Source organism: Balearica regulorum, chromosome 6, assembly GCF_011004875.1.
Source record: "Balearica regulorum gibbericeps isolate bBalReg1 chromosome 6, bBalReg1.pri, whole genome shotgun sequence".
Classification (NCBI taxonomy): domain Eukaryota; kingdom Metazoa; phylum Chordata; class Aves; order Gruiformes; family Gruidae; genus Balearica; species Balearica regulorum.
In genome coordinates, this window is record NC_046189.1 from 36,917,339 (window position 1) to 36,943,284 (window position 25,946).

Below are 25,946 nucleotides of genomic sequence, written 5' to 3' on the forward strand. Positions count from 1 at the left end.
AGTTTAGCCCTCAAGTACACAGACGCATCTGGCACCCGAGGACAGGCCTTTGCCTACAGCATCTAGGCAAAACACTCTCCAATGCTCTCGGGCAGTAACAGATTGCAGTATTGTAGTTGCCAGTACAGTATTAAAATTGCAGATTAAGATTTCTTTTCATGAACACAAAACACCACGCAAACATGAGGAATGGTTTGTAGTGCCAGGCTGCTGGGACGAAACTTTTCCCTTTAAGTGCAGGGACAATTTCTCACATGTCTGTGGAATATTTGTTAGTTCTCAGATTGCTCATTAACTGGTATGAGTGGGCAAGTGCATTTAGGTTCATATTATAACTGAGGTATTAAAATGTGTTTAAAATAGCCTGAACTTGGCTTTCTAAATTTTATTTCAGCTGAACTGTGGACTAGACAGTGGCAGCATGGCCTTAGAAACATTTGCCTTGAAGCTGGGATTGTCTGAGTCTTAGCTTGCCTTTGAGGTGCCCTGTGACCTTATATCCAGTCATGTAGGCTTTGAAAGAATTCAGACTTTTGGATAGTGTTCAATATTACTTATTTGATATAATATGCTCTTTTTTTAATATAACAAGACCAAATTAAAGTCAGTGTCTTCAGAAAGGAAAGATGGTGTTATTGTAAGACCATCGGTCTGGGACTTTGGAGATTTGTATTCAACTCTTGGCCCTAAGCTTGTGTTGGAAGAGGCTAGGTCTGGCTTGGTGGAACCAGCTGCAAGGAAAACCACAGCCTCCAGAAAGCTGTGTGAGCACAGTCGTTGCTGCCGCTGGTCTCCTACTGACCTGACTGGAAATTGCTTCTCTTCCTCCTGCCCTTCTCCTTCCTCCTTGGTCTCTTGGAGGATCTCAGTTGGCTCATGGCTGTTGGCAGTGGAGAGACGGTTGGATCTGGCAGAAGCATCTTGTCAGACCTGTGGAAGGTCCCTTGCCTTGTTGCATCTGATTTCTTAATTTCGCATGTCTGTTTCATTTGTTCAGCTCTTGTATATAGATTGTTAGAAATTGTGTGTTCATACAATCCACAGCTCAGGACTTGGACTTTGAAAACTTGAGTTCAAGCACCTGTTCAAATTTCACCACTTTCTGTTGGGATGACTGGCCTGTCACAGCTCAGTAGAAAATCTATTTTCCTTATTCCAGTACCTTCTTCTTTATGAATAGTTCCAGGAAAGTTTGAGATGGAAGAACAATGTAACATCCCCTTGAGGCTCTTTTCTGTACTAGTTTATTTTTGTGTTGAAACCTTGGTTTATACAAGTGCAGTTCTCTTCCATCTAACCAGTAACATTTCCAAAAGTAAAGGCATGAACTATAGATTCATGTACTTCCTACAAAACCACGTGTTTAGCATCTACAGATCAATTAGATCAAGTTAACTCATTGGGTTTGAGTTTGATTCTCTCAGTTAGTTAAAAGCACAACAGGTACCACGATTACACAGATTTTATAAACATTTGCACGGATAGATTCCCTTAGTTTAAGATCAGCATATATGTAGCCCCTTCATGATCATTTTTTTAAACATTTAAAGGGATTTCTCTTCATATGTAAACATCTTCCTCTTTAGACTGTAATCCACTTTTTAGGTCTATAATAATTTCCTATTATTTTATGTAAATGTTCTTTATCTTTATTTTTTTTTAATCCAGGCAGTCTCTAGTGTAATAGCTATTAATTTAGATCCTATCCATCCATCTCCCCCAACTCCTTACTACTGCTACCGTTACGTTGCTTAGGTTCTTTTCTGTGTTTGGTTTTGTCTTTTTTTTTTTTTTTTTTCCCAAACCTTATGACTCAAAAATTCACTCCCAGCTTTTGCTACCTTGAGACTGAGACTGGCTTTCTTTTCTTTGTTTTGGATTCATTCCTCTCCTCCTATTCTATTTCTTTTTAATAAGAAAGGGAAATCAATGTTCTGGGCTTACTTCGTAATATCTATATATCCTTATCTCAGTATTAACCTCTGTGCTTTTGCCTTGTTCATATACCACCTTGTTTATTACTTTATTTTATTTTACAATAGCCTGAACCTTGCATAATTTCAATAACTGATGGTTTTCCATCTTGACCTTCATAGCTACAGTCTGTAAAAGAATTCTGTTTAGCTTATTGTTTGTGTCTTGACTTGTATCTTTATTCTCAAATGTTTTCAAGTAGAAGTTGCAAAAATAGTTCTTGTTATGTTTGAAGAAACAAAGCCAAGGTTGAATTTCATTTTGTGTTTGAATAGTGCTTTGGTCATTTCTATGTCCTGCAGGAACTCTCTTTTTTTTCTTTATGTCACTCGCCTTCATGAACCTCCAGTCTTCCTCAGTAATTTGGTCTTGTAAAGTGATGGCAGGTCGTAGCTGTTGAGGGGAAAATGATTGCTTGGTTTATAAGGGCATAAGCTTTTAAAAGTGTTTTAATGGCGGGTGAAAGATTTTGAAATGGTCTCTGTATTAAAGGGCAAATGAACATATTAGGTTGATAGTGGCTTGTGTATTAAACAGATAGGCTGCTTCATTTTCTGCCCATTGAAATTGTTTTCGGTAACCCAGACTTCGTTAAAATGTGAAATAAACAGGCTTGATGATCGCAAAGGCTTGCATCTTCTTTCTCTGAGACATCCATGCTGGTAAGAAACTCCTTGTTGACTTGGCACAGAGCAGAGGGAAGGCATGCAGCTTTTGAATAGGGTAATCTAGTTTTGCTACACCCTTATGACAAATCTGTCTTATACCTGACATGGACTCTGACAACACTAGCAATCTAATAAATCAGTCAAGGGTAATGCATGCCAAAAGCTGCTCCAGGGAAAAAAAAAAAAGAAAGGAAAAAGGAGGGGACTTAAGAGCAGACCAGGAGGATGTTCCTTTCTTCCTGTGGCTCTAAGGCAAACTGATTAAAAGCCTCTGTATTCTCTCAGTAAACTTATCACAAGTTATTCCCATCTTCCTGTTACAGTACAAATGCCAGCAAGTTACATGTCTAGACTGAAATTACTTCTAAATGGGAAAAAAAAGTCTTAACTAGGTGTGAAAGAAATCAACTGGGAAATTGGCTAATGCCATCAGGAGCACAACTGTCTTGACAGAAGAGTAAAATTCCGAGAGTAAAGTTAATGCAAAAATTTGTGACAAAATTATGATCATTAGGATAAAAGTTCTTTCTGGTTCATACTGAGAATTTGTCTAGTTAGAGTTTTTCCTTGGAAGCACTTTTCATTTTTTGATCAGTTTTAATAGAGGGGCTTCTCCAAGCCAGGTTAGCTGCAGAGGTTGGGGAGGTGTTGAGTTATCTATCAAACGGGAAGGTAATAACAGAACTGGCTCTGGCACAGGAGAGAGAGAGAGAAGGAAGTAATTCTTTGAACTCAGAAGTGTATGGATTAGTTTGCCAAAGCATAAATGTTAGTCTTAGAGGTACATATTGTTACGCATAGCATGTGCATTCTGGTATGTCCTGCTCCTTCTCCAAGTGATATTAATGTTAAAAAATGAATTGAGCATAAAGATGTAGTATTAGGCCCATAGAGCATGTCATGCTCTAGAGCTTTTATAGTTAAATAATTTAAAGTGAAAATAATTTTATGCTTAACTCTATGCGTGTTTGTTTATCTATATGGAGTATTGTAAAGTTGTCTTCATTTGAGATGTGATATATGAGTTGGCAGACCCTTTCAATATGTCATCAGCTTGAATTAAGTCCCAGAATGTACTCATTTCAATCCATCATCTGCTGTTTATCCAGTGACCCGTGTGGAATGGGGTTTTCTGGCAGGAAGGCTGAGTGTTAAATACACATAGAGACCAGACCGCGCTTCTCTCCCCTAACGGTGGTCTGCCTAGGACAGGATTAGTGGTTTCTGCTGTTGAGCTGCTGCTGTATTTATTTATGGATAAACCAAGGAATGACATCTGCAGGCCTCTGAAAGCGGTACATTTCTGGAGCAAAACTCTGCTCATTCTAAAAGGAGTTAAGATGTTGTATCTAACTATCCACTCTGCAGGGAGTACATGCACTTCTTTCAACTGGCATTGCACTTCCTAACATGAGAGAAAAAAGCCCTCTTTAAATGAAAAAAAAAAAAAAAAGGTACTTTTCCTACTAGAATACTGAATAGCATGGCTATTTTTCCATTAAAAGCATTTTTTTTACTTCATAGCAATTTTTAGGAGGTTTTCAGGTAATGTACTACAGAGATACACAGATATGTACGTACATACATATGTGCAATGAAGCATATAACCTACCCCATTTTTTTCACAAAGATTAATAATGGTAGAGAGTAGGCACAAAAATTAGCTCCTTCCTACTTATTGCAGTCTTCTGCAATAAGGCAGAAAAAGTGTTAGTGTCATCTTTTCTCTTGAAAACAACACAAAATCAATGAAAATTCAAAAAGAATGTAGCCAGGGCCTTAATGTTTAAACATCCCCATGAATGAATATTATAAGCCATGGATAAGTTAAATCTGCCAATGACTATTTTCTTAAAAAAATTTACATTATGCCCCAAATCCAACCACTCCCTCTTCTGCCGAACGGTTCTGTTTGCTATTCCCATAACAAGAGATCATGATTTATTGTGCCCAATTTATTTGGGTTTTTAATAGGATTTTCAAATAAGTCTTCAGCAAACAAAATGTTTTGGAAGTCATAAAGATGATTAGAAGTTAGAGCTAAATAACTTGCTTCTAACTTCAAGTAACTATGCAGAGCTGGTACCTTTTTTTGGTAGAGCTCAATTAGCAAGACTGACTCCTTCCTTAAGCTCCTTGCTTTTTGGACACATAACAATTAGAAGAAGTGGCTTATAAGTCTAAGACAAGGTTTAGAAAAATAAGACCTTGTATTTGCAAGAAAAAGTCCTGACTGAGTATTTTTCATCAAGGTGTAAAACACCTATGAAATTCCAGGGAATCATTTTTCTCTTACATTATTCTATATCATGTTTAAGACACAGGCTGAGCATATAGTTATCACCTTATCTAGTGACATTTTAGCAAAGTATATCAAACAACCAATGGAAGAAAATCAGTCAAGTGCTGAAGTGGCCTGGAGGAAAGGAGCTGTGTTGAATACATCCTCCAGAAAAGAAGTGTTACACTGACATGATCTGTGACCTTACAGGAACTGTAAGATAACTATGGTTTGATATCAGATACTGGAACCTGAGCATTGCTGTTTATCAGCAATCATTTCTGTTTCATAAATGCAATGAACCATTCTCAAAGATGCAAAATAGCTTTCTAATTGTCTAAAAATAGATGGGGATGTATATTGTCTCAAATAGTCACTTCTAGAAAAAGTGAGAAGCTGCAAGGCATTGAAAGCTGTTTTAGATTTTCAAATCCAATCTTGGCAAGGGGTTTTGTTCATTAGCACTGTCTCTTGTAGACATTATGGAGGCAAGGTAATAGAAATCTTTTTTATTGATTGGGGCTGTACTTCAAGAAAGGCGTAATTGCCACCCTAAATTTAATCTTGTAGATACTCATCTGGTGCCAATGTTCTGTTTTAGTATTAATGTCTTCCTGGAACTGTTAAAGTGAATGCTAAAAACTTAACTTCGTATTAGCATTACTAACTGTGATCTGGATCCGTATGTATTAGTAAAATATAACAAGTATTTCTGAAATCTGGTCCTTCATCTAAATATTTGTTTAGTAGGAAACTTGCAAGGAGTGGCAAGAGTAATTTGCTTTTTTAGTCTTTTGCATTTGGTAAACTATTTACATTGGAGCAGTTCATAACATAAAATGAAAGGCAAAAATTCAGGAATAAAGAATAGAAAATCATTTATTGGAAAACAGAATGGATACATTTAAAAGCATTTTTCTATATTAGTTAGACGTGGGGAAAAAATGCAGCTATTAGGAGCTGGGTAATAGGGAAGAGGAATGTATCTGAGAGTTATAATACTGACAGTTTTTCCAAGCTTTTTTAAACACTTAATTTGCAGTACTCAAAGGTCTCACAGTCAGTACTTTTTATTCTTATAAACTGACAGTAAGGCTCAGATCAAATCTTACATCTAGTTACTGTTGCAGCCCTGAAGGTTCAATCAAAAAATCCTTATTTGTATCATTGTTCCCCTAAGTTACTTCTGGAAGAGTGAGGGAATGTCAAAACTTCTGTATTCCTCCATCAAGGCACCGAGATTTTGGTCTATAGTTGCTCTGAATCTTCTAGTGAGACAAAGGAAAGAAAAGCATGAATGCCCAGAGCGTGGTTTGGGATTCACCTTACTGAACCTGAGAGTTGTCCAACGTGACAGTTTTAAACTTTTTTTTTTCCAAGTGAACTTATAATTGGTTTCCTTATTCCCTTCCTCTCACTCCTTCCCCCACTGCTCCATCCCATCCCACCCCACGTCAGCACCGCTGCCTGCGATGAAACACGCGGCTCGTCTTCTGGCCACTGGTAGTTGAGCCGATGGTAGATGTCTGTAAATCTGAATTTTCAGATTCAGATGCAAACATCTGAGAGCACCAAGATTTTCCAGTATTTCACTAAGCCCCTGCTGTATGATTAGAAAGCTAGTTTTCTAAAATGCTTCCAGGGATTTAGGCTGTATAGCTACATGGGGCCTTGCGTGTCAGCATGTCAACCGTTGACTTGCCCGGGAGCAATGTATAGCCATTACAGAGAGCAAAGGAGAGCTCAGGTGCAGAGGGAACTAAAAGCCAGCATTTCACCAGGTACTGCATTGATACCTCCACAAATAAATGCTGACACATTAGCAACTTAGAAACCTAAAGTGTTTGGTCTTAGCAGTTACTCAGCAGAGAGACACTACAGGCTGGAGCTAGTGTTAGTTTGACATTACTGAGGTCTTTCCCTTGGTAGTCACTGAAATTTCTCAGTAGAAGCAGGATCTTAGTTATTCAGTTTTCTCTAGACTGTAGGTAAACATTCCTGTTTAAAAAAAATGGGAAGAAATGAGGAAATTTATTTGTGCCTTCAAATTTTAATGAAAGCAGAATAACATGGCACTAAAAACCTTTATAAAATGGTCTGTACCAGGAGCAGTTGTGATGGTGTCACTACAGCCACGGATCATGAATTTGAGCCTTGCCATAGACAGGTTTGAAAGTAAGTATAGGTTTATTGATGTATGAGAAGGTTGGGTGTTTTTTTTTTTTTTATTATTCTGTGTGATTATATGAGGGTAAAAGGGAGAGGACTAGCAATTTCTTCACACTATATCTTCCCAAATGAAAAACGTGCTCAGTGCCAGATTATCAATACCCAAATGATTGTCTTCATTGTCCTGCTGTTATCTTCATCCTATTGGGACCTGCGAAAAAAGAAATGAGGATTCAGCTGCTTAAGGGACTATAGGAGAAACAGCCTCATGCATGTGGTGTCATGTAAGAAATATTATGTGCAAGTGTTCAAATGATTTATTGGAGTTACTGTATTTTCTTTGGAATTTTTATGTAATTACAGCAAAATCACAATCCACTTTTTTTTTTTTCTTCAAAATTTTGACTTAGTTAACCAAAGTTTTTATTAACCAGGGAATGAAGAACATGTTTTTGAAAGGTATTAAGCAGTGAAATGATGAATGGAACTGTTTCCAAAGCATGCACATAAAGCGATATCATCTAGCTATGGCTGATTTCTGCTCCATCGCTTCAACAGGAAAATAGCTATATTGCTGAAATGATTCGGCTTAGGCTCTATTATTTGCGGTGGCGCTTGACAGTTATGGAGTTGGAATTCAATTTCTTTCATCTAAAGCAGGTGTGCCTTAAAAAAATCACTCTGCCACTTCTGAATAACGCATGGAGATTGTTGGCTTCTTGCCTGAAAGCGTTTCAGTGCACTTATCCCATTTTCATACAGCAGAAGTTGTCCATGAATATCATCTTGGTTTAAATACATGAATGAATTTTCTTTATCCCAAAACAAGATAATAGATGATATGAAAAGCTTTATTTTATGCTAGCACATAGATTTAAGAACCTGTTTTGAAGGGCAGTTTTATAGAAATCTATATTACAAAGCACATAAAGATGTTGATATTAATTTGTTATTCAGGACAAGAGGAAAGGTGCTCCTTAATCTTGATGTATCTGTATTTGATATGACAGGTTAACCTTGATATTAGCATCATTTTACTTCCCTGTTTGACTCTAAAATACCTTACCTTAGTTTCTGATAGTGATGTATCCAGGTAGCAGTTGTGTATTTGTGAATAGTACACGGCACATTTATTTTATATGGAAAGAGAGTGTACTTCTACAAGTGGCTGCTGGGATTTAGACAGGTTTAGTTAGAGTAAGGATTTGATTTTACATGGAAAAAATGTGTGTAATATCTGGAAAAGTGATATATATATATTTATTGAGGTAAAAGAAAAATGTTGTGCATGTCTGCGTCATGTTATATATTTCCATATATCTACATACACATTTATACTAAAATATATATCTGGATTTTAGACATGTATATATTTGTATGTGTAAATATATATATATGTATATATAAAATCATAGAATCACTTGTGTTGGAAAAGACCTTTAAGGACATCAAGTCCAACCATTAACCTTGCACTGCCAAGCCCACCACTAAACCATGTCGCTAAGCACCGCATCTACGTGTCTTTTAAATACGTCCAGTGGTGGTGACTCCACCACTTCCCTGGGCAGCCTGTTCCAGTGCTTGACAACCCTTTTGGTGAAAATGTTTTTCCTAATACCCAATCTAAACCTCCCCTGGCACAACTTGAGGCCATTTCCTCTTGTCCTATCACTCGTTACCTGGGAGAAGAGACCAACCCCACCTGGCTACACCCTCCTTTCAGGTAGTTGTAGAGAGCGATAAGGTGTCCCCTCAGCTTCCTTTTCTCCAGGCTAAACAACCTCAGTTCCCTCAGCCGCTGCTCATAAGACTTGTGCTCCAGACCCTTCACCAGCTTCGTTGCTCTTCTTTGGATGCAGAGATATATATATGTATGTTTATATATAAAATAGGACATATTATGAAATGCTGTAAAGGCCCTGTTCTGCTTTCTTTTGGTAGAAACATGTGAAGGAAGTTGGAGCATATATTTAGGACCAAACAAGGCAAAAACTTCTAAGTATTCATGTTACAGAGACCTGTCTGCAGTCACCTCAAGACCTCATTCTGAAAAATTGTGCCGACTGAAGTCAAAACATATCAGGGAAGACCTTCATTAGAATGGTTTAGCTTGTGTTCATGAAACTCTAATGAGAGCTAAGGAAAAACATCGCATTTCCAAATCAGTAATGCTCTTCTGTCCCATTTAGACTTAAAGAGAAGATATATTTTTATTGAAAGGAAAACCTTAGCAGAAGTCCAGAATGAACATTTTTTATAAATTTTCTTTCTTCATAAGCATCTCTGAGATTTAAAGTGTGTTCAAGTGTTCATACACACTACAGATTTTCACTTTAGTGTGCACTACCATAGTTCTTTAAATCCTTTAAGGACCAGTTGCTGGCTTTTGTCATTAACAGGATGGAGCATACATGGAGACCTCTGAGTTAGCAGGGACTCCAGCTGGCGAGTTCACCTGGTAGGGCACATCTCTGCATGGATTTACCCGGACATGCCTGGAAACCCATGCTGTTGGGCACTTCCATGTCTAAACTAACTAACTGCAGTGTATCAGGATACCTCTGAATACATGAACAAGTATACGTGTTGAAAGTATTCAGTGACATGATGAGGAATTCACAGTCATTTTTCTTGCTTAAATAGCATTAACTACTCTTACGTTCCTTTGTAATAAGCAAGCAAATAGTCCGACTGACATACAAGTGTAGCTCGATACTGCTTATATTTGATTTTCCCTTTTTTATCTCATCTTACTTCAGTGTATTTCTCAAATAATTTATGAAAAGGCATGCCGTTGTTTCCTAAAACTCCACAGATGACTAGCTTCTATATTCACAGATGCTGAATACAGCTTATATAACTTGAGCACCATGATTTGTGGTTTAATGTCCCTTGATGTATGAATGAACAAAGCAATAGTGATGTTAAGGTCACTAACTGTAGCAAAGGGTTGCCTAATATGAGAAATTGTTTATTAAACACATCTTGTATTTTCAGGCTGTACTGAAATCAATAGTACGTCTAATCTTTGGAAGGCAGTCGCTGGGTTCATTCATAGGGAATGAATGGCCTGTTGCTGTTCGATTTACTGCTAAGTTCCAGTGTTAAAAATATCTGCTATAAGATTTGCTTTTTCTTAATTATTATTTTCTGAAATAGGCTACACTTCTCAGTACCGTTATGCCTTAGAATAAATATTCAACAGGCGAGTTTAGTGCATTAATATTTAAACTGTTATTGGGAAAATACACTATCATGATAGCTTCTAGTCTGATATTATGTACCATGTATATCTAACTAGATAACATTGTTAAGCTAAAATTAATTCTGTTGGCTTAATTAATCCATTTAAAAAGGAAAAAAACACCCAAGGAAAACGTGATGGTATCAGATAGAACAACATATACAGGATGAATTTCAACTTTCTGAAAAGCTCCCCATTGTGCGAATGATGCAGCGATCCTCTTAGTCTCTTTTGGGACTTTGCCAAAGTTTTTAACTCTGTTTCCACTGCTAAAGAGGCCTGTTTAGTCTGTTTTGTTTGGGTCACCCCTTCCAGCCCTGAACAAATGTGCTCTAATGGCTGTTTTGAATGTAAAAGTCAGCAGGAGCATTTGTCTTCATGTCTGCCACGAAACTTGCTAAATTATCTGGATCTCGCAGAGAGTCAATACAAATTAAAAATACTCAAAAGGTTTCTAAGAGAGTGATTGCTATTCTAGCAAGTTCATTAGCCTTCTGAGGAATGCTGTTGGCAGGCTTTGTTTAGCAGAAGTCCAAAACAAAGTAAACCAAAAATGTCAGAAAATGAATTGCAAATCACTCGGCAATATAAATGTGAGAACTAGGACGTTGATGATGAATAATTTGGGAAAATGTATATTGTTCCTCCAGGAGTCTTAACTGCACAAAGGGGAACTATACCGAAGATTACAGCTGAGAAAGGGGAATAACTTGATTAAGTGAAATGGGCCGTCCAGCTTTTCCAAATGCACTGGCACAACCCGACTCCAGACGCTATTTACTTTGTGGAAAAAAAAGGAGTTCTGCAGTGAGGCCTTTTTTTTCCAGCTCCCTGTATCTATCCCCTTAGTGTTTTCAGTCAGTACTCTGAAAAAAATGCTACTGAAAATGAATTTTTCACTCTAATTTTGTGAGATTAAGTTGACATCTAGAAATTAAGGTCAAAGGAGGACATCAGTCTCCTAACCTGGGTGAGTGGCAATCACCTCGCATCTCCTTCCCGAGGAAAGGGAGGTTGGCGAGACTCCGCTAGCTGCAGGTGCAGTCACCTAGAGCATCCCTTGTCAGCTGCTGCTGAGGGAAGACACTGCTCCACTCCGATCTAATCCAGGGTTTTTGGCAAATTTTACACGCCACTACTACTGTATTGTACCCATCATTTGAAGATTCATAACAGAATCAGAGCAAAGCGTGAGTTTTAACTCCCATAGCAAAATGTAGTGGTAAGTCTAACCAGGAGGAGAGAAGATTGCAGCTGACACAGGCAAGGCGAAGTGCTCAATGCCTTTTTGTTAGTCTTTGCGCAAAGCTTAAATGTGGCAAAAGGTTTAACACGATCAGAATTAACAGAGGAACAGGAATGCAAAGGAGAGTAATATTACTCAAGAACTGAGTATTCAGATTCCAAAAAGTCAGATTTAAGGCCTATTTATAAGGTTAAATGATCAGGCAATAAACTGGGATTTGAATTTATGGTATGCTATCTACTGTGCATTAACTCACCATATGGAAAGTCTTAGTGTATAAGAGGAGCTTTACATGAAGCAGCTTATCCGGGTCAACAGGGCCTCGTAGAGTTTACCCCAGCCTGTTTAAAGATGCATTTTCTAAACCAGCAGTGATTTGCTGTGAGAATTCCCGAAGGATATAAATAGTCTCAATAAACATAGTACATATCTTTAAACGAGAAAAAAAAAAAAAAAAAAAGGAAAAGCAAGTGAATGACAGCCAAAGATTCAGATTAATTTGCTATCTGGAAAGATGCTAACACAAATTATTAAACAATCAACTTATAAGCCCCTCAAGCATAATCAGGTAAGCAGCCACCAGGAGCAGATATGTTTTTCACTTTAGAGAGACTTCCGACATGACTCGAACAGCCACGCCAGTAAGCGTGATTCAGACGAAATAAGTAAGGAGCAAAGCCTGTTTGAGAAAGTATTATCAAAGAATAATTTCATCAATAGCCTGTTGTCAAGATGGGTACCCACAGGCCCTGAATTTTCTACTATTCTCAACTTGCATTAATGTGTTGGACAACAAGATGTCACATTTTTGAATAATGTCACACTTGGAGTCAGTGCAAGCAGGCTTGGAATTAAAAATTTTGTTGGTAAGTGGGTGAAACAGCTTTAAATCCATAAGACAAAATTAAGTAAAGGCAATAAAGACGGCGCTTACACAGGAAAAGTCAACTGCGCAAATGCCACATGGCAAATAAGGGATAAGGTACCAGCACTGTGGGAAAGACTGGGCAGGGTGCAGTGCTGTCACACTATGGAGAAGCTGGAGAGAGTTTGGACAAGAGCAACAGAGAACAGGGCTTGAAACTCGGTTGGTTTAGCTTAGGAAAATGGGAGAAAATCAGGCAGCAGAGACTCTTAATTGTCTTCAAACATGTAAATGTTGTTACTAAAAGAACTGTGATAACTTTTCTCTGCGCCCACCAAGGTTACCCCAAGAAGTATCAGTTTTACTTGCAACAGATTGGGTTTATGTTCAGTGTGAGGGAAAACAAAACTGTGCTCTAATAATATAGTTAAATACTTGAACAAATTACTGAAATACATTGTGAGATTTTCACGACTGGCATGTTTGGAGAAGTTCATTAAAGCCTGTTCAGATAATACATTTATACCTGATCCAGCCTGATAAATTAACTCTTGGGAGGCCTATCATCCCAACTTTTCTATGCTAACATGGGTATGAATCCCTGTGTTTACAGTTTACTATAATACATGATAGAAAATGAGCTTTATATTTTAATATCTCTCATAATTTTAATTTTTTGGAGGGGTAGCTCATTTGCTTTCATATACTATAAGCCATGTAATTTAAACTAGACACCATTAAATTCATCATTTTTATTACTAACTTTGATTCTAGCTTTCAGCAAGGCTCACGGTTGAAGGAAATCTGTTAATTCTCTTTTATTCAGAATGTTTCCTTCTTCATATCAAAGCAATGCACGTTCATATCAGTGCAGCCAATCAGTATTTCTGCAGAATAAGCCATGAAACTGAAGAGTCCTTCAAACAGTCTTAAAAATTGTGAGATGAATCATTGCTAGAGAGACCCATGTGTTTACATGTATCATTGATGGCTTGGCATTTTGGACATATATAATATGCAAAGTCTTTTTTTACTTTCTTTTTCTTTCAGGACTGATTTACTGCGTAATAGTTTATTCATGTGAAAAAGGAAGCCCGTTTTTTTGATTTAATATTTTCTGTTAAGTGTAACAAAGTTCTACTTCATTTCTGAAATGACAAATATCATACTTCACACTTTCACAACTAAAATAATGCTCTCAAGCAATCCTGATAATCTTGGTCTCAAGACCAAGACTCAACCTACCAAGAGGAAGTCTCCTGGACATAAACACCGGCAGACAATAACTCCAGTTTATTTGGCATATTCCTGCTTCCATTTGGACTTCTGTTAATTATTTGAGAAAATGTGCACCATATTTTCCTAGGCTACAGCCAATCTGTTTAATAGTTTTTTTATATATAGAAAATTACAACACTTACTCATCTTATCTACATCAGCTACATTTCAGTATTGATGTAGGAGCTGTAATTTAGTATGAGAATGTACTTGTTAAGAAAATCCATACAGAACTTTAATTCTGATATTAAAATCTAATTATCATTAACAGAATAAAGTGACTATCTGAATAGATTTTCACGCTTTCTCCTAATGCATTATGTAATTGAAATGAAAATGTGTTGATTTTTGCCCCTAGCCTTTCAGTATAGATAAATTACAGGGTAACCTGCCTTTTTGAAAGCGGGAGACTGGGCCAGTCAGGAGATCTGAGTGTAATAGTGTTTGAGTTATGGGAAACAACCATGGCTTAAAAATGTGGCCCTTAACAATGGCAAACGTGTAAAATGTTTTGGGTGTTTGGAAGGGAGAAAACTCTCTGAGAAACAAGGGGTGCAGGATATGACATAAAGCAGTACTCAAAATAGAAGGGGAAATTCAAGTTGATGTATACAGTGTTTAGGCACAGCAGTCAAGATGGAAAATAAGGTTTTGACTTAGTGGTGATGCAGGGGAGAAACTGGACCCAAAGACATATACCAATGTGATGGTCAGGTCAAGCCCAGCTGCTGGGTACACCATAACCTCGCAAACCATTCTGGGAGTTGGACACGGCTTATTGTTTTTTGGGGGGGGGCTGAGGATGGTATTTGCCCAACTCAAAGCTTCTCAAATTCATGCAAAAAAAGGTTTGCATGAACTGGACTTCAGTTTGATTTGGTAAATGCCAGGAAGAAAGAAATCATTCTTTCTTCATAAGGCAATGAGAATAGCAAGAAGATACAGTGCAGGAAAGGTGCCCCCTATTTTTGCTGTCATTCACCTTGGGAGGGCACAGAAGATTCAGTCCCATCAGCTCTGTTTGAGCACAGGCAGGAACACACGTTCGGCAGCGGAGTAGCAAGCGTTAACAGGTGCTAGGAGAGTTCATCTTGGGAAAGACCCTCTGACAAAGTTCCTTGGAGGACAGAAGTGGATCTGTCTCCCATCAGGAGAATTGTGTTGGTGGTTTGCCACTTTTGGATAGGTCTCTAGTGACATTTAATGTGTAGTTTGAGGTCAAGCTCAGCAAGACGAAGCAGGCTGTCTGTGGACATTGGACTCTGGAGTGTAGAAGGAACGAACAAGAGTAATCGCTGCTGGCAGACCTGCTGGGTGCAAGGCCTGTGATTTCACATTGCGAACAAGAGGCAACGTTAGGAAGGCGGGGGGTGAAAAGCAGGCAGAGGGGCGTCCGGTGGGGAGGAGCAGGTTCCCCTTGCAACTCAGAAAAGCTCCCAGGCTTGGGCTGGACTGCAACCAGGTATTTTTCTCCAGGGTTTGCTGTGCAGATGATTAGTGGGTTTGGAGAGAAGCACTGTATTAAGGATGACCCTAACTACCAGAATAGATGCAGCTTCTGTGGGTTTCATGTCTGAAGTATTAAACTGTTCTGTAAGAGAAATTTTTTGTATACAGCTTGGGTACAGGGTTAGTTTGGCAGTGGAGCAGTCATTAAACTTTCTTTAAACTATTTTATAACATTATTTACATCTTTCATAGCTTTAAAAGACTTTAATCCATTTTCCTGTAAACTATTTCAGTTGCATTTGGTTACTCTTGTCCTTACCATAAGAATCAGAGGGTTTGGACCTTACCTTCTTTTCACATGCTGAACCAGTATAGCCACTTCTGCAAGCACAGACATTTGGTCTTATGCATCTGCTTCCAAATAGACAGGTTTGCTCACAAAGTGCTACAAATGAAAGATAAAGTTGTTTAGAAATACACTTATTCTAACTCTCATAATTAGAAAGCGAATATTTAGATGTATTTGAGAATGTTGTGACCAAATATATTATGCTTCTGTTGTTTCATATGATGGAGAAAAACACAATAAATAAAAAAATATTAAGGCATTAAAGATGGTATGCCATAGACTTTTTCATGCCTATGTGTCTGTTATGCTTACAATTTTCTTTATTTTTTTCCTTTTCTCCCTAACGATGGGGAAAGAGAAGATCGTGCCAAAGTAATCACCTCGCTCAGTCGGAAATTGATCACTGCAAAGCCTAATTTTGAAAGCCAGGATACATTCTGGGCATTGATGGTTGGGTCAGATTTATGTCAACATTGATTTTCTTTTGTTCCAATTGAAATAAAATAACAGCTGTTAAAAGATCCGTTCTTGACTTGAGATGAAAAGATATGTTAAATATGTACTCCCAAAGGTGATGATATCAGAGTAAATAAAAAGGAGAATTTGACGAACTGCACACCTCTGGAAACCAGGGTGTAAGAACATGTAATACCATGGTCCCATAAAGTCAGTAATGAGCTACTTATTCCAAGCAAAAAAGGAATCAGAAAAACTTTTTTATCTTATCTAGAGTAGCAGTGCACTTACAGAGGCCCACTGGTTTGAAGAGATTCGGTTAATAAAAAAATTGGTGTAGTTTTTTTTTTTTTTTAAGAGAGAAAAAAGAGAATCAATTGAATTAGTCAAATTTCAGCCAGTTTTTCATCCTCATTAGCAGTTTATATTGTTATGACGTTGTTTTGGCATAAAGGAAAGAGAACAGCCAATTCATAGGGCACCAATTCAAGAAGAACACACATGTCATAGCATTTTAATTAGATCTCATGAGTTAAACCTTCTATAAATATTGCCCGAGTATTGTATCCTAGCTACAGGCAGTCAGACTAAATGCCTTCAGAACTGGTCAGGTGTGAATCAAGAAGTGGCTTCTTAGACATGGCAGAGGCATGCAGGAAGCTGCAAACCATGCACCATTAAGACAAGTCTGAAAATAAAGCAGACGCATGCCTCTGATCCAGTACCACCTCCTTCATCATGGAGCCAAGCGTTCCATCAGATTTGAAAGAGTTTAATGTGTCCCTGTGAGGGTTTTTTCCACAGAGAATCAACTTCAAGAAATTGAGGGGGTGAAGGAACAAATTCTAGAATTTCACTTTGTTAGACTTAGGTTCTGATTTTGACACAGATTTAAGCTTATGCAAATTCTCTGTGTTATGGTCTGAAGTCTCAGAGATAGACCAGGCCCCTGAAATTTCTTTAGAAAACACATAGTGAGATCCTAAGCCACCCAAATGTGATTCTCAGAGTTATACCAACTGTTACAGTGACGTTGGAAGGCCAGCGACAGGATGTTTAACAGCATCTGGAATTTGTATTGGTTTTGGTTTATCATGGCAGCTAACACAGTGAGGAGGTTGAGATTTTGCCAGAGTAGGGAATATTGAAATCTAAATATGTGTACTGAACTTCAGGCCTGACAGCTGTGGGACAGAGGAGCGAAGCAGCAGACTATTGCTACTCTACACTCTCCATAAAGAGGAGAGGCTGTAAACAGCCTGGTAAACTGCTACTCTTAGGAGTAGTCAGGACGGTTCATGCTGTGTTGAAACTACTGACCCGTACTGTGTCCAGAACAAGAGCACGCAGAGACCTGGACATGCTGGTGACCTCCAGGTGCTCCTTTTTAAAAAGCCAGCTGCGTCAGGTGGTTATCTGCTGTAGGGCTCCAGTCACCTGGAGCTACCAAATTGCCTTCCTACTGTATGAGTTAGTTGATATATTTCTGCTGTTTTGAAAAGGTAAAAGTGCTGTTTTGTTGAAACAAGTTTTTATGAAGCAAACTTGGTTTTGTTAGGTGTCTGTTACAAAACACACCTGAAGACCCAGAATGGGCAGCTGCAAACTTCTGAATTTCTCCTTCTGCTGAGAGGGGGAGGCCCAAGTTTGAATCCTGGGCGTGGATGGGGCAGAGGAGCAATGAAGTCATGCTCAAGCTAGAACAGTGTGCTCATCACCTGCCGACTGCACCTCATCTGCCCCATGAACTTTGAAAGAATTTGGACTTGTAGCTGGAAAAATCTGAGTTTCATTCACTGGAACAAAAACGTTTCCCGCTAGTGAATGCATTGTCAGCAGAAGGGGCTCCTGGTGCCCTCGCCAGTTTTGTTCCACTGTACAGTAAACTGGAAGAGAGAGAACTGTGTATGAAGTCACTGTTACAGAGAACTGTGTGTGATACTACTATTAATCATTTGAACTTGGGCTGGGAAAAAATGGAAGTTCATTCTCCTTTCAGCTTGGTAGTGGATGAAATAAGAACAGGTAAGGCAAAGAGAGGTGGACTCTTCCGGAGAGCCCTAGAGCAGCTAGGGCTGTGCTGGTATGCATGGGCAGAAGAACAGGCATCAGATAAGGTACAAGGCTTTTTTTTTTTCTGTCTGTGGTTTCTTCTCATTTGATGCAAACAAAGTAAAAAAAGAGAAAAGATTTCCTCCTTTTTTATCCTTTGCTACCTGCCTGTCTCTCCCTCTCCACCCACTGCTTCCTGCTGTAGTGCTCAGAAAAACAAGGGCTCAGTTAGGAGAAAAGTTAAAAACATTTTGGAAGAAAATTTGAATTGAAATCACAGAGGATAATAACATAGCTGAAGTTCAAATGAATATTTCATAAATGTATTTACAAGGGATGCTAAGCCACTAAATGCTAAAAATGACACAGGCTATGTATGCATTATCCTGTACAGATCCAGCAAAGAAAGTTATTTAATAAGCTAAGCTTATGCTAAAATTATAATCAATAAATGCCCATTACAGGAAGAGATTTATCCCTGGGTGTTAAAAGAACAGAACTATAATTTGCATGTGAACTACATTCTTTTTTAAGATTTTTCTTTGTTTAAATTTTGAAAGGGTTACATAGGAAAGCTAGAAGAAAGCCTGTCTGAGATGTTGTTCAAGGCAGAGAGAGATAATGAGGAAGAATATTGAGGAAATTATAAGGCTATAAGCTTGACACTTATAACATGCAAATAAAGAGAAGATATTCTGAAGGGCAATGAGGAGCCAGTATGGGTTCAATAATATTAGAACAGAAGATAGCAGCATGAATTTTAATGATGAAGATCCTTCACAACTATAACCTTCTTATACTTTATAATTAATTATTAGAATTATACCTTGATCCTTCATTCAGAGCCTTAAACAACAGACTTATATCCCTGGCCAGAAGCCTTCTGACTTTACTGGGTTGTGTTTAGGTTCTATCTGTCAGGGTAATCAGATTGTACTGTCAGGTCTTCACTGCTTTGGTCTAATGTTTCTTTTCTAGCTCAAGAAAAAGAGAGATGTGATTTAACACCGCAGGAGGCAGGGGGAAGCCACAGGCATGGAGCTTTAGACTGGATATCTAATATGGAACGGGAAAGAAACCACTGATGCAAAAACATGGTGATGCTGGGATACTGTTGGGCTGTTTTCAGAGAGGGAATTTTTGGAATATTTGTGCTGCTGCCATGAAAGCTAAAAACAGTCAGAAAAAGCTTCTAAAGGAAGAAGCCTAATCTATGAAGCTGCTGGTTTCTATAGCTGAGACGTTGAATATTTCAAATGACATTTTTTAACCTGTCCTCCCGAAAGGTAATTTCCATACATTAGCAATACAGTCTGAAACTTGACCATTATTCCTTAATCTATGACCATCAAAGTCCTAGGTACTTATCAAGGAGAATGTGTGTATTCCACCATACACCTTATTTGTTGGGACAAATGACCTATTTTATTGATTCTCTTTCAGAAGCTATTCTGTTCAGTTACAGATGAGTGGGGAAGAAAACTATTCTCTTGTCTGACCTCTTTATTTACAGTCTGATAAAAGAGGACTATTGTGTCTTATCCATTATCAATGTCTCCTAAGAGTCTTTACTTTTACTCTTGCCAAGTTCTGCAGTTTAGTTGTAGCCAGAGACTGGTCAAATTGTAAGAAAACCAGCCTGCACACACGTCTCTGGAATGTCATTATGACATTATGTTTGACTGATTGTAGCATTAAGAAATTCATAATTCACTGCATTACATGGAGATGCAATTTCATTGTACATCATTGCAAAAGAGGCAAAGTTTTTGCTTGTATGATTACATCTCCAAAATGTAGCAGACCTATTCCGAATTAGATATTAACTCCTTAAAGTGTGGTGACTCCATCTGACAACACAGTCCGGTCATGCTCTCTGAGATATTTTCAAAACACTTCAGACAAAAATTATTCTGACTTAGACATTGCCAACCTTCATTGCAACAGACCTGAAAATCTGTTGTAGGTTACTGTCAATGGTGTTGTCCGCTGAAAGGTTGAAGAATTTTGGACTATCATTTGTGATACAGATCTATGTCTTTTTTTCCTGGGGAAAGATGGCAGGAAAATGTAAGGCATCAATATTTGCACTTGTAAGTATTTAAATTAATTATTAGGGACCCAAAAGTAAAGAATGTTACGTTTTGCTTTTTCTGGTTTTGTAGAAAAGAGGAGATTTAGAAAAGATTTTATTGTGGCAGCTGTATCTACTACTATGCCTCCAAGCATCTTCTTGAACTGTCCACGTAGGCTGAGACCTTTGCGAGTTAGAAACTGCACTGGTGAAGGTGATCTGTGACGCCTTATTAAAGGTAGATCAAAAGTGAATGTCCAGGATGATTTTTCAGTATTTGTCCACTGACTCTTTTGTTGGCTAAATGGCCTACTCTGGTTTGCTATCTCAGTGTAGAGGACTGAAACATTTTTTTTCCTTCTGAGAAATGTCCAGAAAATAACAGTGGAAGTCTCCGTAGATCCTTTGGTTGAGTCACCCTACCGGATGTGTGTTAGGAAGTTAAAGAGGAAAAGATGAGGTTCAGTGTGCAGATGAAACCTGTATCTGCATTTCCATCGCTGCCATCCTGATAAGGGCAGCTGGGTGAATTCACAGGCTGAAAACAAAGAATGAAGTTGGCGTTACTGAGCCTCCTCCTACCCTTGAAAAAGCCCCAGAGAAACAATCCAACTTTAATTGCTTCCGGGTGGTGGAGAAGGTACAGTGCTTGCCAGGAAAAGTTGTCTGTTACTTGCACAGTGACATGGAATTTTTGTATTATGAAATGGAAACCATTTAGATTAATAATATAGAAAAATATAATAATTGATGATATAAATTAATAAAATAACATACAATTTAATAAATAATATATAATGTTGCTATATAATATGTAATGGAATACATTAATATAGAATATGAAATATTATTTGAATATAATGAATAATACATTGCTACTGCTTTCTTATCGTATAATGTGAATGTTTTGCTCTGTTGTTGAGTTTAACAGCTGAAGTCCGTAGTTAAAGCAGCGCAAATCAAGGCTGTGTGCAGCCTTGCTGTTGATACTATAGCGAAGCACCGAATTTGGGCATACGCACCCAAGCAAGGCAGCCGTGCTGAGCACAGGGAAACCTCGGGAGCTTAAATTAGACAAAGCAGTTTTGATGACCCAAACGCCTCCTTGCCAGAAACACACCCGATCTGGCAGAGCGCGTGGATTCGGCCCACCGTTCCCGTGCTGCTGGGAGATGGGAAAGAGGCCAAAGGCATACAAGAGCAACAAAAAGATGTGACCAGAGGTTGGGTACAATCCTCTTTGCTGCTGCTAGCATCATCAGTGCTCATCAGTGCCGGAGCTAAGGCGAAGGTGAGCGCTTCTGTGAGTGAGAGAGGCACACAGAAGGCTTTTATGTTTAGACAGATAAATAGATTTTTTTCATTGAATTCTGCATTTGGGCAAACAGCCTCCCATTAAAACCCCAAACCAGAGTTGCTTTAGGGGGTTACACGTCTATGCAAAACTTTATACCTAGCATCTGTGAGGATGAAGACTGTCTTGTTCCCTTGCTTCCTCCCTGCCTCCCTGTGAATACCCTGGAGCAGCATTGTAAGACCTCACCATCTGCTCTCTGACAACAGGCTTCCCTCTTTCTATTTAAAAAAATAGAAATTCCAACCACTTGGTGATTATTTGGGTTTACTCTGGGACCTAGCAGTTTCAGCCAGCTCCTTTTGGATAAAAACCTGATTTAATTTACACTACAGTGAAAAGATGGGAAGAAATAGTAAAAACAGAGTGACTAGCAAGTGAATGGATTTGGAGCAAAGTTTCAAAGTTTCGATAGATATATAAAAAATTGCCTAGGCTTGTGTGCCTGCATAGGATAGCAGAAATTGTTAATGATAATGAGCCTCACTTGCCTTTCACAGGAACAAGCACGATTAGTTTATTTATTTAATAAACTGAGTCAAGAATATGTCATCAACTAATAAATAACTTTAAACATTACCATGTTTGAACTAGAAGGCAGCTGGCACAAAGAAACAATTACACAGCCATTGGGATTTAACTGACAAAAGATTTCCATAAGTAATTACGCTCTGGAAGTGTGAGAGGAAAGAAAGATTGCCCTTTAAAGGGGATAATGCCTTGATATTTTCCTCATGCCCTTTTACTGTAAAGCTAATAACATGTACAAACTGAAGTGACCCTGTATGTAACAGGCAATAACGGGTCTCTTCCTATTCTAGTTCTTCCAGTCCCTCCACGTGCAAATACTTCCAGCCATCTCGGTGGTCAGTCTGAACACGTAGCGTTTACAGGGTTGGGCTCTTAGGTTAGCAGATACATAGAATTTCTTTCTGTGCTTAATGCCATCTGGGGCACAGAATGGGCTGCTCCATTTCCTTTTGTCCCTGACCCCCCTTTTTTTACCTTATATTTCAAATTAATTAATTTAAAGACTACTAATTTTGACTGACAGGTCAAACTCAGAGTCCACATAAGTAAAAGATGAGCCAGGTTTCTCTCACGCCGACGTCGAGACCAACAATGCCTTTGAAAGTGGCAGTTTTGCTGGCAGCATAAGACAGTTCTGACAAATAAGAGGCAGAATTTAGGTGCTAATCATGTTCTGGTTGACTTTTATATGTAATAGAGTCATAGAATCATTTAGGTTGGAAAAGACCTTTAAATCATTGAGTCCAACCATTAACCTAACACAATGTACACATAGTAGAAGATTTAATGTGTAAAGATCTCCGGTGCAACGTGTGGCTACAAAACTGTAGTAATTAAAGCAGCACTTACGGGTCTGGCACAGCATTCCTGCCCATCCTCCTGAGCACTCGCAGACGTTTGGACCTATACATTCTCCACCGTTCAGACATTTCTGCAGGCAAACAGCTGAACAGGTTGACATGAAACAAGTGAGAAGATGTACACGATATATCTGGATGTTCAAGATCTGTCTGAAAGGTGACCTGCTAGGTTTTATTCCATATGGCTGGTTTCCAAAGAAGTGAATGTGTTCTATTCATCAGATAATCAGTCTTCAGGTTTCTTTGATATTTGCTTCTTAAGACATTTATCTTTGATGACTGTCTACTGGGAGCTTTGCTATTTCTAATGCTCAGCTCAGCATCAGCTAAGAATGCTCTCCATGTGATATACGTGTTATACGCGTATTGTGTGTTCCATGTTGTAAATAAATAGACTCTCATAGTAAAGTTTGATATGCTTATTGGTTATATTCTTTCTTCAGAGATCCTGAAAGAGTGAATGCATGTTTGTGTGTGTATGTATGAGAGACACAGACTTCCTTCAGAATTTCTGAATAAATTATTAATATTATAATTTCTAAACACTGCTTCTGAAATCATATTTACTAACAGGACCCAGAGCGTACAAAGCCAATATTTTAGTCTGGTTTACATACAGTATGTCATCTTGATTACAAATTTATTCAGTTTATCTGTCAACATCATGGTAATGAATAGCCACGTAAGGAAAAATATTACTTGAAAATATTTTAGGGTGAGAGGTTTTTTTAATTACATTTTTATGTAACTGTAGTCAGATCTGGTAGAGTTAAAGAGTAAGAACACATCATTCTTCAAATTATGCACCAAAATGTATCTGGTGACCTTGAGAGTATATCAGTTTGGAAGGCTTTAAATAGTTCTGTATTTTGAAATATATGGCATTTGTCTGTAAAATATAACAAAATATGTGAAGCTGTTAAAACATAAAATCAATGCTTCAAGTTTAATACTATAAAAATGAATTTCCATAACAAGATGTATAACAGACAGCTACACGAAGCAGAACCAGGGTTCCCCTACGCAGCTTTTGTCCTTTGCAAGCATCAAATGTTTATAGCATTTTGTATTATTACCTGTACTTAAAACAGCCTTTCTGCAAACTGCTGAAGTAGCAAACCAGATTCTATTCGCTATATTGTTTTTTAATATTAAAAGAAGATTACAATTGACGTTGACTGGCCTAAGCAATAGTAATCTGTTTGATGGGCGGCTGAAATGCTTACGTTTATTGCAGTGCTTTCCCCTCCAACCCGACGGGCAGTCGCAGACGTTTGGGCGTACGCATTTCCCTCCGTTCATGCACGTGGGGTCACAGACACCTGCAGATACATATCAAAGGAAGAACATGGTAGCTGGGAAACGAGGGAAGACTTTACTAGAGACTTATTCGCTGCCTTTCAGAAAGTTCAATTGCTTGTAATTAAACCCCAGAAAAGTAATTTGGATTTGAGGATCTGAAACACAGAGGCTTGATAGCTCCCGTAAATCCTTCTGGAAAATGCTGCGCCTTGTGTGGAAGCTCTTTCGGGGAAGCTCCAGTAAGAGCTGCCTCACCAGAAAAACGAGAGGGGCGTTAATTACAACGATTCTCAGAAAAACAAGTAAGAAATTTTCCGTGGCAGCTGTGGACAGACCGAATACTCATTAGAGCTTTCATTTCCTGATTGGAAAACATTCTCTCAGATGTTCATTTGGATAAGAAAAGACTTGAGGAGGATAGATCTCACACAATTTTGGGAATGTTTTTGCATTCAATCCAGCTTAAAGACTAAATAGGTCTATTCCTCCATCGCCTTTTTGCACCATTTTTTGTTGAAGTACTTACCTTTTTACTTTATTCTTTCATACAAATAAGAAGTGAAAGCTAAGTTGTTCTTTCAACCACAGGAAAACAGATGATTTTTTTGCTTGATTTCATTAGATATTTAATTGCTAATTTTTTGCACCTCAGATTAAGCCCTGTATTTATCAATATTATTACTTTACAACATCCAGCAGTAAAACCTCACTGTTCTGGCAAGTCAAACATCTGCAATCCCAGGCCGCTTCGATATAGGTAGGTGCCACAGGCAGAGACCTGAAGCCCTGGTCTCCTGTTTGTCCTTGCCTGTAAGTGTAGGAAGGACACGTCAGAGGCAATGCGGGTATGATGGGAGTGGGAGTGGTTTGCCTTTTACATGGAAGAAGGCATTTGATAATGGGGTGGAAGACAATAAAGCTGTGTTGCATAGTAAATGGCTGGACAGGAGTATGAGCATCAGGTTAGGAGGCTGAGCCCAACAATGAAAGTGGAGAACACATTTGTGTCGAATGGCTTTTGCCATGTTTAACGCTTTGTAGGCACGATGGGATTTCCCGGCGACTCATTACCGACAGCGGTAATCAGCAGCATTCCTCCTTGCTTGAGGAGCCGGGTGGCTGCCAAAAACCCAGCTCTTCCTCAGCAGGGAGCAGGCTCCGAGGGGGCTGACAGCTAAAATGTAGCATTACGGTGCCTTTATTAGGCTGAAGGTTGTGACGTCTTTTGGCACGTCAGCAGTAAGAACAGAACTTGAATACTAATGCTGTAGCAATTCTGATTTTCAAGTCATCACTACGTACAGGGCTCTGAAACTACCACAAGCTCCCTTCAGACATTTATTGTAGAAGGTGGAATCCTGCAAAGAGCCTCAAAATAGGAATGATTATTGAAAAATATCATGCAAAAATACAGCAACTGTTATTTGATGGGAGAATAGCCTTCTATTCCTCTCTTAGGTATGATCAGGCATTTTTTAGATAGGTAGATTTGAATTCCCTAATTATTCCTCTGATGCACTGAAATATTGCTTTTGTGGCTTTTTGTGTCCTGGTCTATTCCTTCAATGCAGATGCTGCTGCACTGGCAGCTCTTAGCGCTGTATCGCTGCTCTTGGTTAGATGCCACATCTGCTTTTTGCTCTGTGCCAAGCCTCCTGGATCCCTCGGCACAGTGACCTGCCCTCAGGCAACTCAGACTTACCCTCGCTCGTAAGGCTGCTTGGATCCAAGCCCGTAGACTGTCATCCTCTTTTTCCTTCTTTCTCCGCCTCTCCTGATCCATGCTATAATCTT

General features: G+C 38.6%; 1 protein-coding gene across 2 annotated transcripts in view; it reads right to left on the minus strand.

Moving 5' to 3' along the window:
• Window positions 1–5,776: 5,776 nt before the first annotated feature.
• The window catches only part of LOC104639011 (von Willebrand factor D and EGF domain-containing protein), a 186,380-nt gene continuing 166,210 nt past the window's right edge, over window positions 5,777–25,946 (minus strand). Inside the window, exons 26-29 of one of the 2 annotated variants that reach the window (XM_075757244.1) lie at window positions 24,077–24,172; window positions 22,840–22,935; window positions 15,522–15,619; window positions 5,777–7,303 (exon numbers count right to left, since the gene is read on the minus strand). In XM_075757244.1, coding sequence (XP_075613359.1) covers window positions 7,289–7,303; window positions 15,522–15,619; window positions 22,840–22,935; window positions 24,077–24,172 — 305 coding nt within the window. In that variant the 3' untranslated portion in view covers window positions 5,777–7,288. Of the gene's footprint in view, window positions 7,304–15,521; window positions 15,620–22,839; window positions 22,936–24,076; window positions 24,173–25,946 lie in introns of those variants that run through there. The other variant, XR_012836185.1, reaches the window with a different exon arrangement.